General features: G+C 43.0%; 1 protein-coding gene across 2 annotated transcripts; it reads right to left on the reverse strand.

Moving 5' to 3' along the window:
• Nucleotides 1-1648: 1648 nt before the first annotated feature.
• Nucleotides 1649-14516, reverse strand: CCNF (cyclin F). Of its 2 annotated transcripts, none has more exons than XM_072120209.1 (17): nt 14259-14516; nt 11196-11350; nt 11008-11114; nt 10825-10892; nt 10086-10300; nt 9451-9504; nt 9226-9330; nt 9029-9106; nt 8798-8946; nt 7867-8031; nt 7647-7770; nt 6414-6594; nt 5595-5682; nt 5292-5391; nt 4037-4167; nt 3172-3344; nt 1649-2081 (listed from the first exon to the last, which is right to left on the reverse strand). In XM_072120209.1, exons 1-17 carry the CDS (start codon nt 14269-14271, stop codon nt 1714-1716), a joined length of 2274 nt encoding a protein of 757 aa, XP_071976310.1. In that variant the 5' UTR covers nt 14272-14516; the 3' UTR covers nt 1649-1713. The 2 variants fall into 2 exon arrangements, with proteins under 2 accessions (XP_071976310.1, XP_071976309.1); XM_072120208.1 differs by having other exon boundaries at nt 4037-4170.
• Nucleotides 14517-20095: the final 5579 nt, after the last annotated feature.

A 20095-nucleotide genomic window follows, 5' to 3' on the forward strand; every position in this document is an offset into this window, starting at 1 on the left:
CCCTTTTAAAAAGGGCACACATTTACACCTTTATCTCAGATCTTAAGAAGGGAAATGGACTTTGGAGTCCACACAGTGATAAACCTCTGCTACAGCTTTTACAAGTATCCTGGTATAAAGGTCAATGTTTTACTATACCCCCCCCCTCCCCCCCAAGGCTGTCAAGGGGTCATATTTATGTAGCACTTAAGATAATAATACACATTTAGGGACAAAAGGGTCAAAAACATATGAAAACTGCTAACCCCAAGCTGTCTAGTCAGTGCTACCCCTTATCCCAATTAATAGGGAGGCAGAGGCAACCGTGTTAGGTATTGCAGAAGCATACTCATACCTTGTAAGTGTTGTTAGTAGCAGCAGGACTGTTAAAGGACACCTGTCATCAGGTCTCTGTCACTAGTCCTGTCACCACTACCTGTTGGAGCAGCTCACAAGGATCCCATCCCAGCCTTTATCTAGTTATTTCATACATTAATTATTGTAAAATCATCTTTTCTTTATTATGTAAATGAGGCTGGTGACATGGTCAGAGGCAGTGATGTCACCCCTGTTAACCCTCCCCTCCCCTCCCCCTGCTCATGTCTGTGTGTAGTGTATAGTAAAGCATGGCTAGTGTGTGTGCTGCATCTGCTGACATGCTGCATCCTCCTAATACACAGGTGAGAGACACAGACATCAGCTACACATGAATCTGACATGTTCTGCTGTAACATGGCTGTCTGGAGCTGCTGTATCTCTCCTATACACACACATGCACACACAGGCTGCAGGGGGCGTGGCCACCAGCACCAGGAAGCACATCATTATACAGCCTCACATCATTATACAGGCTGTCAGTCAAGCACTGGGGGTGTGGCTGTGCCTCCCACTCATGAATAAGGTGGACAGCTTGAATATGCTAATGCATTGGCATTTCACAGGTCATTTGCATACAGCTTTAGGACCTCATTGCTTAGGTTTACAGGCATGTAGAGGGACAATGAAGGAATAGAGGCAATGCTCTCTAATGGCAGTTTATGAAAATATATTTAGTCTAGGGGGGTTATTTTGCATGACGGGTTCTCTTTAAATATGTACTTATATTTCTTGCTTAAAGCTTCTCCAGGTACACAGGGACATACCCTCACACTGCTTTGCTCTCAGCTCTCTGCATTAAGCTTCTCTAGTACCCCTACTAGCATTCACCCAAAAGCTCAGACTGCAAGAGGTGGGCACTGCCAAAGAACACAGCAGTGTGAGGACAAAGCTGCTTAGAGATTCCCTTTAAGGGGACAGGATGACAAAACTCACATAAACAAGGAATATATGATAGGAAAAATCATCTTTCACAACCTTCAAAAAACAAAAACACGATGTGGTGGGGGTATGTAAGCTCTTGTAGAGCTTATCAATAGATTGCATGTTGTTTTAGAGATTAGCAGTCCTGTGGTACTAGGATGGCATTGGTAGGTTTCTTTTCAATCTACATATAGATAACAGGGGTTGTCTGACTTAAACATATGGCTGTGTTCTTTGGTAAACAGCGCCACTCTGGTCTGCAGGTTGTTGGTGGTACTACAGTTCATCATCAATACACTAGAAGCTGACAGGTTTGGCGCAGCTTCTGGAAACAGACACTCACATACAGAAAAGACACGTACCACAGCTATTATTCTTTTAAATGACAAAAATATATTTATATATTTCTTTGTACAAGGGATGAGGAGGAGATATTTACAAGACATCGCTCACATTTTCATTGCTATGCTGTGCTTGGTTTTTCCTTTTCACTTGTCTTCGGACAGCTTTGAAATTTGTCGGACTTGGCTGGGGGAAAGGGATGGGGACCAGTTTGCTGTTGGACAGTCCTGGTGTGGGGGTGCAGGGAGGTCCGTTCGGAGATGAGGTAGGGCTGCCCCCACTGCTGACGGAGGAGTAGCCAGAGCTGTTCTCTGCTGCCATCTTCAGAGGGGGGATAGTGAGGTTTAATTTTGATGTTGGCAGTGCCGGGATATTCGTTGTGTCCTCATCGCTGGAGTCCTGGCAGTGTGCGTGTTCTGCGTGGATGAGGGAGAGATCTAGAATCCCACTGGGCGCAGTGACTGGAGGAAACAAGAGACAGATTGTCATTAGGCATATTGCATATAACTCATTAGCAGCTCCTGCGTTCACCAAGGGAGGGGGGGGGGGGGGCTCATATTCAAGACTGTCCTCTCTATGAAGAGAAGTTCTGTTTCTGCTTGACACAGACACTTAACCTCAAAGCGATGTGCACACAACGCGGATTGTCGTGTACAAAAACCTGGGATGACACACCAATAGGGCCCAAAAGGAAAAGTTTAAAAATTGCATGACCATAATTCGTGACCTCTCTCTCCACACATGTGAGCATACACTAAGGCTACACTCACATGGACCTATGCCTAGGCATACGTCTGATGCACTGGAGAGGAGCAGAGGTGACAACTTGCCTCCCCATAGAGATGCACAGCGTGCACACAGGAGAGATGGGACAAAGATAGGACACGTGTGCGGCACCATATAGTTCCGTGTGCCCATTACATATGTCTCCCGCACGGTCATGTGAATGTAGCCTAAAGCATTGATTGTGAACCTTTGAGAGTGGCCTGAACTATGACCAAAATCCAGTTATCGACACATTTAACCAGTAACATTTTTAACTGCTCTGTCGCAGATTTTAAATTGTATAAGCAACCTGAAGACACCGATATGCTGAAAGAAGGAGTGGAAATTCAGATCATTGTAGCATCCCTCCAAGGTTTCTCTTTACAAGATAATTCATGTGGCCCAAAGCTGGAGCTCCAATAATAATTCGGCCCGGTCCACGTCTTGTGGCTCCTCCTGCAGTCCCAGGCATGTGAGCCCACACAACCGAGGCTGCTGAGGACGGCAGGAGGTCACCGCTAGGATTTAGGCCATAGGCTCGCCACCACTCCCGTAAGAGGACACCTGTCACTAAACCACCATCAATTGTAGGTGTAAAATTGGGGGTCCATACAGAATACATTTTATGAATATACACTTCACCAGGCTAGTTTGAACAGTGTTGTATTCTTACAGGAATACTTTTCTTGGGAATTGACTATCTTGGACATACCATTTAACACATAATGTATACCGAAAGATGAGCAGAAAGCATGACATAACCAACAATGCGGACAAGACACTTACCATCTCCTTCCCGTTCTCCTTCACTCTCCCGATCACCTTCATAGCCGGAACAAGAAGTGTCCAGACTCCAGTCCAAGAAGTCTCCGAGCAGCGCTTCCTCTTGATTGGACAACTCAGCGATGGGGGTGGTCACAAAGCTGCCCCGATCTTCTTGTAAGACATCTTCTCTGCGTCTGAAATCAGTTTTATCATCATTAGACAGGAGCAATGCCAAAACATGAATACATGAAAAGTAAAAAAAAAAAAAAAATAACTTGCATAGAATTTTAAAGGAAAAAAAAATGAAAAGAATGGAGGAATTTTCGGGAATGGGGAGGGGTTGAAACGTTACTGTGATGCATACGGCAGTAAAAACTGTGCTCATAGTTCTTTTTCCCCAATAAAGTGCAATTCTTTTGTTTTATACAGTGGATGGACGTTTTACTTTACGTTCTAAACTTGCACCTGGGTTCATAGTGATGCTCCCTTATGTCATGTGAGTTTATATATTCTATAAAAGGGGGTTTGATGACGTAGATTATTAATCAGGTAAAGGACAGGTCTAATCAATTGGGGTCCAATTTCTGAATCCCCTATTGATCAGGAGAACGGGTGACATGATATTCTTCATAAGGAGTGTACACCTACAACCTAAGGTTTATTCACTTCTATGGGACTCCTGAAATTGCAATTATTAATCTTCCATAGAAGTGAATGGAGTGCTGGATTGGCTGTACACCTCTCCTAAAACACTTTAGGAGACTTTGTGATCACTTATTTCCCTTTATGTGAGGACCAAACACTTATGCTCCATCTATATGATCTGTAATAAGTGCATTATGCTCATAATTAGATGGACTAAACAAGGTAGGAAGAAGATAGTTACCTTTTCGTTTTGTTCCCAGCAGGTGAGCACAGGAAGGGATGGATGTCTGCGACGCTAGGAGAGGATGCAGGGCTCTCTGTATCCTGGAAGGACACCCCGAGCAAGGCGCACAGCTGGCTGTAGTCCATCACCTGCTGAGAACAGCAATCAGATTGTTATCTGAGCCAAGCACCCACTCCCAGAAGAGTGACCAGCAGCCAGGGATCCAACACCTGCTAAACACACAGCCCGTCAGCTGGCCCAGAACTTACTACAACTATAAAATACTTGTACGCTTGGTGTAATGTGTTTCTCACAGCTATTCAATATCCTACAAAACTATTGGGATCAGGAATCTGTATGACTAGTGGTTCAGCAATTACTACTCAAAACCAAACTGGTCATTAGTATTAAAAGGACATGTCCCACCAAACACTTATCCATTGAGGGTGAAGACACACATGGCGTTTTTAGGCCGTTTTTACTAAGTGCGTTTTCAGATCGTTAAAAACGCATCTGTTTTTTAAAAACGCATGCATTTTTGTCCGTTTTTCATTGCGCAATTTCGGAAAACTGACAAAAACGCATGCGTTTTTTTACGCATGCGTTTTTAACAATCTGAAAACGCACTTAGTAAAAACGGCCCAAAAACGCCATGTGTGTCTTCACCCTGAGCCTCCTAGGAGAAAGAGGATTGAACTCCCCACCTAATGTTCTCCCTGTTACGCACCAATGCACATACCTGACCCACTCTCTATTCACTTCTATGGAGTTGCACAGGTTCACAGCCCCATAGGAGTAAAATGAGTGGAAGTCATGTAGACTTTCAATCCCCTGTTATTTCTTTTTGCAACCCTTTCAGAGTTCTGGTAGTGACAAAACAAGGGACCATTCATTGCATGGTGCGACTACTGGGTTCAAGGATCAACTTTAACGCATTACATAGCCCCACAATTATATATAATATATAGTCAGGATCACAAGCACCTGCCAAATGCATGGGTGTGCAAACGTATACAAACAGTTCTAACAAGCATAAAAAAACCAAATATCCTATAATAGTGTAGTGTATATCTCCTATGCAGACATATGCCTCTCCATAGTAACAGACAACACACCGTGTGTAGTCCCTCTACAGATTTTTTAATTTTCTGCTTTTGTGATCCAAAACCAGGCCAACATAGATCTCCATTGGAGCTGTATTCAGTCTCCAAGACAAGGAAACGAGTGGCTTAGCATTCAGGAAATGTTTCATCAAAGCTGTAAATCTTCTCACCTTCTCATCACTAATATTGCCATGTAGGTCATTCTGAAACCTCTGTTTCACAGCAGTCAGAGACACTTGCCGGTAATCTTTTGGTGCATCATCGTGGAAGCTGCAACACACACAAGCAAAAAAAAAGAATTAGGTAATGTAGTATAAATCACCAATGTCTAGTTTGTATTCAGCACCAGCAGCCCATGGATTAGTCATCAGACAGATCAGCCGGAGTAGTGTAGTGTATGGGACACCAGCCAAAAAGTGACTCATCTCTCAGTCACCAAACATTCTGCAGAGATGTTTACATGGAACTCTTACCATTTCTTATGCAAAAGCAGCACACAAGGGGTTAATTGTTCCAAAGTGAAGCCCGTACACTCGACCAGCTGAGCGGGCCATGGAAGTGCTGCAGGGGGGAAAAAAAAAATAAGGGTTACAAAAACACAAGCAAGAATGTGCATGAATACAATACAAATATTTTGATACAGAAATAAGGCGGAATACTAAAATTGACACAACTTTAATAAAAACAGTTACAAAAAAAATCTAGTAGCAAAACCTGTTGGATACCCCCTTAAAGGGACGTGTTCTATGGTTGTACCGTGTGTCACTCAGTATATAAAAAACGCCACTAATAAAATCACATGTACTACTGAATTCGGTTTACCAACGTGTTTAATTCATACAAATAAAAATATAAAGTCTCGTTATACCACATATGGATATGTTTTGCATACAATACAAGGCAATCTATAGTATCACAGTAGGTTATCACAAAAAATCTAGTGCCTTCAGGTGGTTGTATACAGATCATAGACCAAGTCTGAGGCGCCATTGCATTGTCGAACTAAGTAAAGTAAGTGCACAGTCAACGGTAGTGAAACGTGGTACTGCAAGAATCCGACATGGAGTACAAGCAATGGATCGGTGCAGCAGTGTACAGCGATAAATGATTCATCGATGAGTGAATACTGAAAGTTTAGTGTAACATCAATTAAAAATTTATTCTATAAATTGCCATTTCTCTTCATCCCCTGAGTCACATAAAGCTGGATCACTTATGTGACTTGTGGTTTAAGAATCTAAACTTTTGGGAAATGCTTCCTATGTCTGAATCATCAAGGAACACGAACCCACCTTGTTTGTGCAGGATCCTCGCTAGTAACAGAGCACTGGCAGCTAACCGAGCTGGAGAATACACCGAAAGCTCTGTGTACAGCAGGGAAAGCTCAGAAATGTAGCTGCAAAGGTGCAAGGTGCCCCGGTCCGATGAGACGATGTGAGAAAGGACGTCGCTGTAGTCGATCACCGTGGGCATCTGTGAAGTGCAAAAAAGAAAAGTTGAAGAAGATTGGATACATACACCCCTACAGGACACAACACATATGTGCAAGGATGGGGAATGGGGAAGGGAGGTCATCTTCCTGCTTCTACTTAAACTACATGGACATTAACCAAAGAATGATAATCAATAACAGCAATCTGACCAAATCACAGCTGCTCACCCAAAACCCTTAATTCAGTGGAAAAGCATGCTTGGTTTGGCCAAGAGTGCATGTGAAGACGGTGTCACCAGACCTTCATTGAGATGAATAGAATCCAGTATGTATCTATAGCATAGGCCAGTGGTGGCAAACCTATGGCACGGGTGCCAGAGGCGGCACTCAGAGCCCTTTTTGTGGGCACCCGGGCCATCGCTCCAGCACACCAGACAAGACTCAAAGAATCTTCCTGCAGTTCCAAGAAACTTAAAAGATGCTGCTTTCAGTCATATTTTGATACTCACTTCTCTACTTGGGACTGTAGGAAGAGGAAGAATTAGACAGGGTTGAATTATCTTTGGAGGACCTCCTGCTGGCCCCATGATTCTCTGTGTACAGAGGGAAACTAGAAAGAAGCTAAAATGATGAAAATTTTCCATCTTTCTACTGTGTTGCTGTCCTCAGGAGGCCAATATGATTGAGAGTTGTTGAACAGGGAGCAATAAGTTACTGCTTTAATTTGTGGTTGGCACCTCGCGAAAAATAAGCAGGGTTTTGGGTTGCAGTTTGGGCACTCGACCTCTAAAAGGTTTGCCATCACTGGCATAGGCGATCAGTTGACTTGCATAATATCTTGTATAATATCATTATATTTTGTATATTTTAATGTCCTGTACAGTGGACAGGGCGTTAAAATATACAAGATATTATGCAACCATAATATATAGCTAAATTGTCAAGTTAACCCTAAACCAGCACTTTGCACACAATGATATTAGTGAGATTTAGTCCAGTTGTATACAAGAGCAATAAAGGATCAGCAAAGGCGAGCAAAACCAAAATTATTTAAAACCTGCTCACAGTGAAATAATCTGAACCCACGACTTACCCTAATTTTTCCTTCTAGTGCAGATATAATCTCTCCCATCATCCGTACCAGATCCTCATACTTATAGGTGTTATCTGTAAGCCATACCGCTTCCCGGATTGTCAGGATCTCCTTGCTGATAAACCTGTCACATGGAATGACATTATAATTACATTACATAACTAGACACACAAGAGCTGTAGCAGGTAGGAAGAAAAGTCATGTAGGTCACAAGTCTTACCGTGTGCAGATGACCATACACGCAATGCCCACAAGTTGGAGACGTGCACGTGGGACACTGCGTAGCTTCAAGTATCGATCCACCAGACCAACAGTCATGTGCAAGCAGAGACTGGAGAAATCCTTCATCGTTGCCACCTCTACTAGCCAGTCTATTAGTATATACCTGGGAGAGAAAAGAAGGTGCATTCAATCAACTATAAAGGAATGTATAGTGATCTGGTAACTAAACGTGAACTAACCCTTTACATTATGGGTGCTCTGCTAAGTTTATCTGTCGACAAGTTCATATTCAAAGGCAGAATAGTGAGTGCAGCTCTGGGGTATAATACTGGATCTAACTCCGGATCAGTACAGGATAAGTAATGTCATGTATGTACACAGTGACTGCACCAGCAGCAGAATAGTGAGGGCAGCTCTGGAGTATAATACAGGATGTAACTCAGGATCAGTACAGGATAAGTAATGTCATGTATGTACACAGTGACTGCACCAGGAGAATGTATTATCATCTGTGTGGGGTGCTCTGTTAATATAGGGTGTGCGGTGTATTCATTTGTTAATTTATGTTTATTTGCGGGTGTGGCCTGTCTTTATTGTTGATTTGGTTTAGGATGTGATAATCGGTTGGGTAAGGGTTGTGGTATTTAGGATTTAATCATTATGTGTATGTTAAGTTATTGTTTTTGCTAGATGTGAATGGGGCTGGACCAGCTGGTGAGTTATTGGAAATATTTTGTATATACTGTACATTGTGTTTGGTTTCTGTTACGTTTTATATACATTTTAATAAAAGATCTACATAATGTAACTCAGCATCATAAGGTCATGCATGTACGCAGTGACTGCACCAGCAGAATAGTGAGTGCAGTTCTGCAGCCCTTCAGTCACCAAGTAATAGTTACAGAAATCCCAGGTCACCCAATACTCACCGCATAGTGTCATTCATGCCCTTTTGCTTGGTGAATATGCTAGCTTTGTTGATGGGAAGAGATGATTGAAAGACGTGAGATACGAGGTCAGATGTTGTCCGTTCCTGGCTGAACTGATTTTTTTGCCCACAGGACTTTGCCAGTGAAATCTATAAAAAGTAAAAATGTGTTAATTTTTTGGGCTTGGCAAATAACATCCAAAATTGTGCTAAATGCATAAGAGCTGCTTACCTGGGCATCCCAGCAACCCCGCGCAGCATAATCCCGCAACTGCCGAAGGCTCTGCAGGTATCTTCCAGGGTCAGATGACTAGCAAAATTAAAGTATATATTCAGATTATTTGGTTGAAAGTCTCACAGACACTGGTGCCAGTGTCCTTACACATAGACAGGGTAATATAATTTAATGGGAAACTCAATTATACTCACAGCAGATTTCTGCTTAGATTCCCATATAAGAAAGGCGCTGTGCAGACAGCCGTGAGAAGCCGAAGCCTCCAGCAATCCAAGAGCTTCCCTCCTCTTCTCCTCATCCTACAAGGAAACATATAGGGAAAGCTGTTTTACTACAATGACCTTTAATTAATTGGGGCAAGACAAAATCAGCTCAAATCAAGATAAGACAGATCATCCACGTACGGAGTGAAAACTTACCTCAAACAAGTTTAACACCTTCGCCAAGCAATACTGTAAGGATCCTCGCAGAGCCTTAATATTGGGAGAGAGGACAAAAAGTTATTACTAAGTGGTAAGTAGAAAAGGATGTAAAATTACATTTTCTATAAACAAAATCCAAAAATCTCCAAATAAAGCAAAATATAAGGGACTGTGACTACCACGCAACAATACATCCCTTTTCATTAGACTCCATTCAAGTTAAGGCTACATGCACACGTCAGCAGCAATGAGCTGTGAGCCGCAAGCCAGGAGGAGACGGGAAGAATGAGCGCTGCTCATCCCTCCCCTCTCCAAATCTTATTGCATGGTTTCTGTGCACAATGCGAACGTGAGCTAGATGCCATCTTTGCGGCTAGCGCAAGTCCCCTAATCGCGGACCTCTGAATGTACCCAAAGGACATAACAATGGACACCGGATGGACTCCAATGGGGTCTAACAGCCACCGGTTTTCTATAGAGTAACCAAACTAAAATACCACCATGACCTAAAGTTGTCAGAAAGTTTTACTCCATATTCTAAAACAACACAGAATATATATTCGAAAATTTGAGGTCCGGCCCCTTACTAATATGTGGGCAACAGTTTTTCTTTTAATCTGACCAATACTCACCCCTGTCGCAACGTCTTCTTTGAAGTCACCCTGGCATTCCTCCTTCAAGCTGTCAAACACCACCGCCTTACAGCAGCTTCCAGAGGTAGACCAAGGGGGGCGAATAAACAACCAAACAAAGGGACCTCCTCCAGAGTTTAACCTTTCCGTCAAACTAAAGAATCGCGAGGCTTTTAAACCATTAACTTCAGCCCGACCGTCATCGGACATAGACACTGAAACCAGAAGACAAAAACCATTACTTCAAAGTTTTAGATGAAAGAAATAAAAATACTTTGAAGTTCACATGGCATCAATACTAGAGGCTGCATCCTACAAGTTTTACGAAAAATTTCTATGTTGTTATAAAAATCCCATATTACTAATCATGTGGAATCTAATGATTGTGGATTAAAAGTTAATTGTATCAGCAGTAGTAGTTAATGTAATCATGAGTGGTACTTAACATCTGCATAGCAGCACATACAGAGGCGACAGGTCGCACTTCAGTTTGGTGACAAAGAGGAAAGTGTGAGTTTTCGCACGTAGATAACAAATACACAAAGAAATGCTCTGAGTATAAGATCACCACTGGGAGTGTATTGGGGTCTTCAATGCAAAAGGGGGGGGGGGGGGGGTTGGGAGTTAGGCGATATGACCCTATTCACTAAAACTTCTTCAGGTGTTGCAGAGACAATGATCTATAGATGCACAACCAAAATTACGAAAAAATTCATAAGAAATACAATAGGTTACTTACAGCCTTCATTGTACAAGTAGGCAATCCCCAGCTTCACGCATGCCTCGAAATTTCCACATTCTGCCGCCCTAATTATACCATGGAGAAAAGTAAAGACCGTTATGAAGTGAAAAGTTACCCCATACAAACAACAAGCCCATAAAGGTTGAGTTCCTAAAGATAAATCAGAACAATTATGTTTACCTTTCAAAAAGATGCAGGTTTTCCGGAGACGGCCATACATCTTGGAAGCATGCGCGAGCCCATACGCTACTATGAGTGTCCACCAAGGACCTCAGATGAGGATGAACCTGCAATAGAAAGAGTGAGTTATATTCCGCAATCCCGGACGTGCATATGAAATTGAATAACAGCAGATCATAAACGCTTACGTCTCGCATGGACTGTATGTCCACGGCAGGAAGGCACTCCAGGATATAGAGAAGGACGTCCTCTGGGAGGCCGAGCAGCGTCAGGAGCCGTGGACGGCGTTTCACTCGCCGTTTGGGAGGGGCTGCAAAACATTTGGAGCAGCGGCAATGCAGTACTGTAACGGAGAGAGGAAAAATAAAGTTATTCATGACTAAAAAAAGACAAATATATTGTATACTTTTCATGATTTACAAAGTATTGACTGTGCTAAGGACCTGGCATGACCATATTTTAGGTTGTAATCTTCAATACAAAGGGGGAATACCGTATATGGATTATACAAGTATAACTTCTAACAAGCCTCGGCTCTTACTTTGTACTTTTCCCTCCATTGTAATTTGAGGCCATTAGCAGAAATCTTACAGCCGCCCCATAACGTGACCCTGTCACTATATATCAGCGCTCGCTGCCTCTATACAATGCCCCGGCCATTCATCGCCTTTCCAATTTTTCTGAGGTAAAAGGACAACAAAGTAATGACATTTTAATTTGATTAACCAAATGGTCGTCATGTATGACTTTGTTTCTCATAACCTGACTGTAAAACTGCCATGTTGTCATGACTATAGATGCTGACAGGATTATTGCATGTTTTTAGTATATGAGAAGGACATCATCGCCGCGTCAAAGTGTGACAGAAAAAGTTTTTCTTCCAGCTCACAGATCTTAAAGTAATGGCAGCCCATGATGGTAGAGGGAGAACAGATGAACAGGGGTCTCCAAACCCCAATTACAAACAGTTGCAGGGCATGCTGGGAGTTGTAGTTTGGTAACAGCCAGAGATCATTGCTGTAGAAGCCAGCTGGAAGCTGACAGTGAAAGCGGCCATCTGCATCTATTGTCCCAGCCATATGTTGTCAGTTATATGCATCCATATACAGGAACTGTCATGTAATATGCATGGTGTGACTATGCTCATAATTTTCAGCCATCTTATAGCACATTTCCATGTGACAATAAGTAGGTGGAAGGGGATTCCCTGATAGAACATCCTCTTTGCATATTTCACATTCAAGAGTTTGAAAAATGCAGTAGTTCCTCTTAGGTGCCAACTACTTTTTAGCTATTTTTGCAAATGGGTTGCCCTCCACAACTGATTAAATTTTGTTTTTCAAAAAGTTTTGCTATATGCCCTTCTCTTTTCACTTCCAAGCAGGTGCTGTGGATTGAGCCAAACAGTCGGCCAATCCTATGGCTTCTAGTAAAAAAAAAAAAAACTTGTCACCAGCTTTCCCAAAGATCCTGAATGACAAGTTGCCCAGCAAAGAAGAAGATATAGTGACATTTTACATTTTTGTATTATATGTTGCATTTAGAACCCATGGATGTTAAGTTACAGTGTAATGAAACATTGTAACGTGCTATACTCTGGTTTTACTGAAAACTTTGCCATTTAGGACATTTGGAAAGCTGGGTGACAAAGTTATTAGCCATAATTCTTCTAATCTTGATGTATACAATTCTAAAGCTAAGGACTGATGGATGAGCAAATCATGGGTATAGTATTAGGACACCAAAGGAAACAAAATTATAGTACAGCCTCCCCACAGGATTTTCAGCATTTCAAAGGCAATCATCTACATTCAATTCTATAAAAATATATTAAGGCAATGTAAAGAGGCAAGAGCAACCATGGGCCAATCTTAACCCTTTCAGGAAATCAGCCCTGATCAATGAGAAAAGCTCCCTCCCCTTAAAGGCATGTCCAACTACTGGAAGTTGATTTTCAAAACCCTTACACCCGCCCGTCCCACAACACCCGCACAGACAATCAGTCCCCCTCCAGACCAAATACACATGATAATTGGGTGTAAAGTCACAAGTCTATTCAAATGGCAATGGCATGGATTAAATCCACAAAAACAATAAACATTGTATAGGACAAGACAATACGGTGAAACTCTGTAGTGGTGAGGGGAGTGTAAGGGTTCATAGAAAGCAATAACGCAATGGAGATTAGATTTATAATAATGCAAATGTTCAAGGGCTAACTGCAACATCTGGGTGGGCGAAGTTTAACGATAGCTTCCAGCATTACTGGGCAGACATATTGTGATTATTGATCAATTGTCAAAATATATATACACACACAAAATAAATTATATACCAGTAAGCATAATGCATGCAAGTATATAGTAACCACATGAATGGACTACAGGAAAATTTACAATAATATTACAATATAAAAGACACAACAAGCCTAATTACATATTTATGCATGCAAGTATATAGTAATAGGTATATAGCAAGCACATGAATGGACTACAGGAAGATTTACAATAATATTACACTATAACAGACACAACAAGACTAATTACATTTAGGATCCATTCATATTTTTTTTAATAAGTATGAAACAAATTCATAACTTTTAAATAAAATGGTTCCACATGATGAGATGTGTGATAAAAAGTAAAAAAAAAAATCTATATATTGTTGAGTTTGGAGGTATGTAATATATGGAGGCATCTCACACACTGGAGGGGGCACTCCCCCTCCCTCCTCCTAACTCTCAACTAACTTTGGAGGGAGATTTAAAATCCACAGAGCAGGAAGTTGCAGCTCATTGGGGGCAGCACAGCAGGGATCAGCCACTGCCATAGCATGAAATGCAGGAATTCCTGCACATATGCATCTATAATGGTTATAGTTATGCCCAAGATCACATAGAAGTCAATGTATCATCATAAATCTGCAACTTTGGTAAAAGTCTATCAACTTTTTGGCAGTGATTGTTAGAGATAATGGTGCAGTCCTTGCAGAGGATCATCATTCTTCTATAAATGTGGAAGTGTACTAGTGCAGATGTGGTGCACTAGTACTGTAAGTGGAACATTCCTTTAAATATATATATATATATATATATAGCTGCTAAGGATCAACTGACATGCGTGATGGCAGGATAAACCGATGCGGGGACTTGTAGTCCTAGAGCTGCCACCGGTTGCATCTGCAGGGACCATGCACTAGGTCAGTACACACGTCCCAGTCCTATATGAAGATGAGTACCAGGATGTACTTACCGCCTCCCTTCATTCCGGCAGGTGAATGAGGTAGATGGCCGAGCAGGGGGTGCAGGCAGCCGCTAGGCACAGCAGTCAGACCTCGGTGTGGGTCACCAGCAGGGCCGCGCTTCCCCCATCCCTAAAACCACGCCCCCTGAGCATTTCCATTCATTTCACACACAGCCCCGCCCACTACATGCTAATTATCCACGCCCCACCGAACTAATAACCACACCCAACACAACTCCATCAGCAGCCAATACGTTTTCAGGAATCCATATCAAATCCAACCAATAGTCGTTGAGACTGGTTACCATGGAGGCAAGCAGTACCTCATGACACGTAGCATCAGTTAATATTCAGCTTTTCACTACATACAAGCATCAATATTAGAACTAAATTTATTTTTTTAGTAAGTATTTTGTGTTTTTCCGTGAAGACGTTTATTTTTCAGCTTTGCCCTTAGTATCGCGTCACCTTACAGATTCGCTGCCCTTAGCACGAGCGGCCAGTAAGAAGCGCGCTTTTCTGTCACGTGACCGCCCCCGCTTGTAGTAGACATTTTTTTTTTTTTGAACCGGAGGTGCGAGCGATACTATTGGCTTTGCCTCGGATGGGCGTTCCGGGCGGTGACGTCACCTGTGTATTACCCAATCGTAGCGGGAGCAGGAAGCCGCTAAGGTTACCTGAGGTCCGAGGCATGTGCAGGCACGCGCGGGGGGCTGAGCGGGCGCGCCGGCAGAATTCGAAACACGCCGGGTCTGTGATTGGGCAGGGGGCGGGGCCAGCTCTTTAAATTGAGCGCTCCTCCCCCTAGAGATGCCGCTATGTTCCAGGTTGCCATGATGCCAGCAATCGTGCTAGTGCTGCAATTTTTTGGGTTATTTCATTGGATGAATACTCAGGCACACTCCCCTAAAGTTTTTATTCACATTTTATTTCACAAAATTTGTGTGACCGACTTTCCCTTTAATTCACTTTATCGGGGTTGTTTTAACATTGAATATTGCACAATTTAAGATGAATAGGAAAATCCTGCAATGGGCGTGTCTGCCTGTCTTAAATTTCTCAAATACGCAAACCTTAAAGGAATGGTGATTGTCATGCAACAAGCAAGGGACCCTTATGCCTTTCACTCACCATTTGGGGTTGTAAAACTGACAGTGACTGCAAAAATTTCCAGATTGGTAGCCTTGGAAGATGGCCGCTGCCACCCAAGACTTCTCCATGGAGAGCGCAGCAGGTAATAACATTGGAAGAGATATTAGTCTTAAAGGAGTCCATTATGCATATCTCCCAACTTTTGGGCAAGGGAAAGAGGGACACAAAGCCCCTCCTCCTTTTTCTAAGCCACGCCCATTATCCCACCCACAGGCATAATATAATATCGAACTTGATGGTCCCCACATGGTACAACACCCCTTAATTTGGCCCCCCCTCCCGTGGACCAATATAATATCCCCTAATGCAACTCTGCAACATGTAAAACATATAAGACCCCTCTTTAATTTTATCCTCCCTTTACATTTGGTTTTCAGCTTTTATTTTTTTTACCTCCTCACATGGTGTGGTCCCTGTCCTCCAGCCTCCTCCTGTAGCCTCCTCCAGCCTCCTCCTGTCCTTCATCCTCCTCCTGTCCTTCATCCTCCTCCTGTCCTCCAGCCTCCTCCTGTCCTTCATCCTCCTCCTGTCCTTCATCCTCCTCCTGTCCTTCATCCTCCTCCTGTAGCCTCCTGTCCTTCATCCTCCTCCTGTAGCCTTCTCCTGTCCTCCAGCCTCCTCCTGTAGCCTCCTGTCCTTCATCCTCCTCCTGTAGCCTCCTGTCCTCCATACTCCTCCTGTCCTCCAACCTCCTCCTGTATCCCCTGTTCTCCAACCTCCTCCTGTAGCCTCCTTTCCTCCATCCCCCTCCTGTCCTCCATCCCCCTCCTGTCCTCCATCCCCCTCCTGTCCTCCATCCCCCTCCTGTCCTCCATCCCCCTCCTGTGGCCCCCTGTCCTCCATCCTCATTCTGGGTCCTCCTGTTCCCCAGGCTCCTGTGGCCTCCTGTCTTCCTGCCTCCTTCTGTAGCCTCCTGTCCTCTATGCTCCTTCTGTGGCCTCCTGTCCTCCAGCCTCCTCCTCCTCCTTGTTCCACTGCCTCCTCCTGTCCCCCAGCCTCCTCCAGTCTCCTCCTCCTGTCCCCAAGGATACAAAAATTATAGGTTTTATAATGTTTTTATACTTTTACAAAAATTAAAAACTCCTCTTCATTTTGCCATCTTCTGATGCTAATAACTTTTTCATACTTCAGTGTACGGAGCTGTGTTTGGTGTCATTTTTTGCGAGATCAGATGACATTTTCAATGTTACCATTTTTAGGACAGTATGGCATCTTAAACCATTTTTTTACATGTTTTATATTTTGCAAAATCGCAAAAAAGTGTCATTTTTCACTTTGGGCGCTATTTTCCGTTATTTTTTTGGGTTTAAACTCTGTGAATAACCGTTATTATATTTTGATAGGTATCACCGTGTCTGGAATCTAACATGTTTGTGATTTTTACTGTTTATTTTGTTTTATATCAGTTCTAGGGAAAAGGGGTGATTTAAATTTTTTATATTTTATAATTTTTTTTAACTACAGGCACCAATCAAGGGGTTAACTTTTGTGATTGGTGCCAGCAACAATCACAGCTGTTAGTAATGGGTGATTGCTGCAATATGCAGCAAACCCCATGTCTGTATGAAGAGGGCTCAGCCCGTGAGCCCCATTCATACACCCTCAGAAGCCACTTTTCACCTTCCTCACGTGGCCGTTTTTTCAGATTTGCCCCGTGTCACTATACGTGGTTATAACTTTGGAGCTTCAACATGTGGGTGTTTTGTGTATTTTATTAAATTTTACTGACTAAAAACTAATTTGGAGAACATCTTGTACATTTTAGCATCACCATCTTTTCATATCCATAACTTTTTTATTTTTCGGCTGACAAATCTGGTTAGAGCTCATTTTTTGCGAGAAGTGTCTTATTTTAGAGTGCAGAACTTTTTTTATCACTCTTTAGGGCATTTTTTTTAAAGGTATTAATTAAAAATGATCTTGTTTCGGAAAGTTTTTTGTGTTTATTTTCCCTGGTGTTTACCGTGGAGGTCCAGTAATGATTCTGTTTTATTATACAGATTGTTACGGACGCGCCAATAGCAAATATATGTTGTTTTTTTTGTGTTTTATACTTAAGTGTTTTTATGCAAAAGTGACATTTTAGGGGCTTATATTTTTATGTTTTTATTTATTCTGATGTGTAGTGTTTTTACATGTTTTTTACTTTTCCATACTTGAACTTGAACCAGCGATGCTCTGATACACTGCTCTACAATACTTCTTCATTGTAGAGCAGTATAATCTGTCTTGCATGCAGGCGCATGTGCAGACAGTTTACAGTCAGACCCGGAAGGGGTCTGACTGCCAGGGAGACCGGGCAGCTCCAGGGCACATGGCAGTTCTTGGAGCTGCCCAGAAGTGGATCGGATCCCCCGGTAAGCGCATGGGGGATCCAATCCATAGCAGAAACACCCTTACACGCCGCGGTCATGCTTGACCGCGACGTGTAAGTGGTTAACACCCGCAAGTCGACTCTGATCGTGGGTGTTAGAGCGCGGTGACATTGCGATTATTTCAGGGCTTGTAAGTCACAAAGCTGCTATACAAAGTCCTGATAGATGCGTCCTGTCACACACTGACCTGTACCTGTGTATGATGTGAGGGTCAGGCTGTGTCCTACCTCATCTCTGCTGGGGAGATGCTCCCAATACACGTCTGCAGCTACTGGAGGGGAGCACATCACACAAGGTGCTATCTCTCCTCTGTGCTGCCACCCTCCCACTGCACAGCTTCAGGAGAAGCAGCAGAGGAGTCTCCAGGTCACACAGCAGCCGCTCTCCAGGTGACCCCCCCCCCCCCCTGATGATTCCTCCTCACACATTGCAGCTCACACATGGGGAGGAGGAGGGGGGCCGTGCCATGCAGGGAGCAGAGCTCAGGATGTAAAGCCACAGCAGCCGCTCTCCAGGTGACCCCCCTGATGATTCCTCATCACATGCGGCAGCTCACACAGGAGGAGGGGCGGCCTGGGGAAGGAGAGCTCAGACTTCACAGCCTCCGCGCTGCCCCTGCGTCTCTGCAGTCCGTGTGTCCCGGGACCAGGACACGGGACTCAGTCTCTTGGACCGGGACAATGCAGAGCAGAGCGTGACATTGTCTTAACTTCCCGGGGCGGCGGGACACAGCCGAAAGCGAGACGGTTGGGAGGTATGCATTATGGTCTGTACGAGGACATAATGGGGCACATTTACTTACCCATTCCCTCAGAGTTCACGAAAGTGCATTGTGCATGTTATAGAGCAGGAGGAGCTGAGCAGATTGTATATAGTGTCCTATCTGCAGGCAGCATGTTATAGAGCAAGGGGAGCTGTGTAAATTTTACATAGTGGGGCACATTTACTAAGAGTAGTGCAAACTGCACTAAATGAAGTTTGCCAGTGTATAGCGCAGGGAATGCCAGATTCAGAATTGGTGCCCTTTCTTCATGAATCTGGCGCCCCCTGCACTGCCCCGATAGAGTTGACCAACTTTTTTTTTAGGTGCACCTTTAAATGGGGCGTGGGATAGACTTTGCATGATAAATCTGGTGCATGGTCTGACGGAGCTCTGGAATGCCCCCCTAATTTGTGTCGCATGATGTCTAGTGCAGCTGCGACACAATTGTGATGCGGACACTTCCTAAATACCTGTGCAAGAAGTTTGCTAGAAAGAACATGCAATGTCTGACAGAAAACTGGCACAAAGAGCCCTTTGTAAATGTGCCCTAGTGTCCTATCTGCAGGCAGCATAGAGGAGGAGGAGCTGAGCAGATTAACCCCTTAAGGACGCAGCCTGTTTGCAGGTTAATGCTCGCAACTTTTTTTTGAAATTTGACCAGTGTCTCTTCCTGTGGTAATAACTTTTGAACGCTGTTACTTATCAAAGCGATTCTGAGATTGTTTTTTCCCCACATGTTGTACTTCATTTTAGTGGTAAATTTTGGCTGATAAGTTTTGCGTTTATTTACAAAAAAAGGAAAAAAATGATGAATTTTTAGAAAAATTTGCCATTTTCGAAATTCTAAATCACCGCGTTTTCAGGCAGATAGATTTACCACCTAAATAACTTGCAGAATAACATTTCCCATTTGTCTACTTTACATTTTCATAATTTTTGAAATGTTTGGATAATTTATTTTGACGTCACGCGGCCTACAAATCGAATAGCGATTTTCCGTATTTTCGGAATTGACTATTTTGGGGATAAATACTGTTTGAAATCAAATTTTACATATTTAGCATCAAAACCCCCTATATAACCAACCCATTTTCAAATCTGCACCCCTCAAACTATCAGAAACAGCATTTACAAAGATTGTTAACCCCTTGAGATCTTCATAGTAATTGAATCAAAATGGCGGTGAAATTTAGAATGGTCAAATTTTGTCGGTTATACGTTCATTTAGCCCTAAAATTTACACATTTCCAAAAGATAAAAAGAGAAAACTCACCATAAAATTTGTTCTACAATTTCTCCTGAGTGCAGCGACCCCCCACATGTGGACATTACTTGTATTATGGGGGCACAGCGAGGCGCAGAAGGGAAGGAGCACACTGCAGCTGCCAGGATTTTAGTTTTCTGGTTGCCCCCTTTTGAAGGCTATAAAATTTTCGGTTTTCCGTTATTTTGGCCATGTGACGGCATTTTTTTTGCGGGACGAGATGCTTTTTCCAGTGTTGCCATTTTGGGGTTGGTATCACCTATTGTTGAAAATTTTCGAACTTTTTTTGAGG

The sequence above is a fragment of the Engystomops pustulosus genome, chromosome 8 (genome assembly GCF_040894005.1).
Source record: "Engystomops pustulosus chromosome 8, aEngPut4.maternal, whole genome shotgun sequence".
Taxonomy (NCBI): Eukaryota; Metazoa; Chordata; class Amphibia; order Anura; family Leptodactylidae; genus Engystomops; species Engystomops pustulosus.

Bases quoted from the DNA above. Each gene is read 5' to 3' on its own strand.
- CCNF (XM_072120208.1), bottom strand. The intron at 9,107-9,225 runs GTGAGTATAATT...TAATTTTGCTAG, and splicing joins AATCTAAGCAGAAATCTGCT to TCATCTGACCCTGGAAGATA. The intron at 8,032-8,797 runs GTGAGTATTGGG...TTTCTCTCCCAG, and splicing joins GGCATGAATGACACTATGCG to GTATATACTAATAGACTGGC.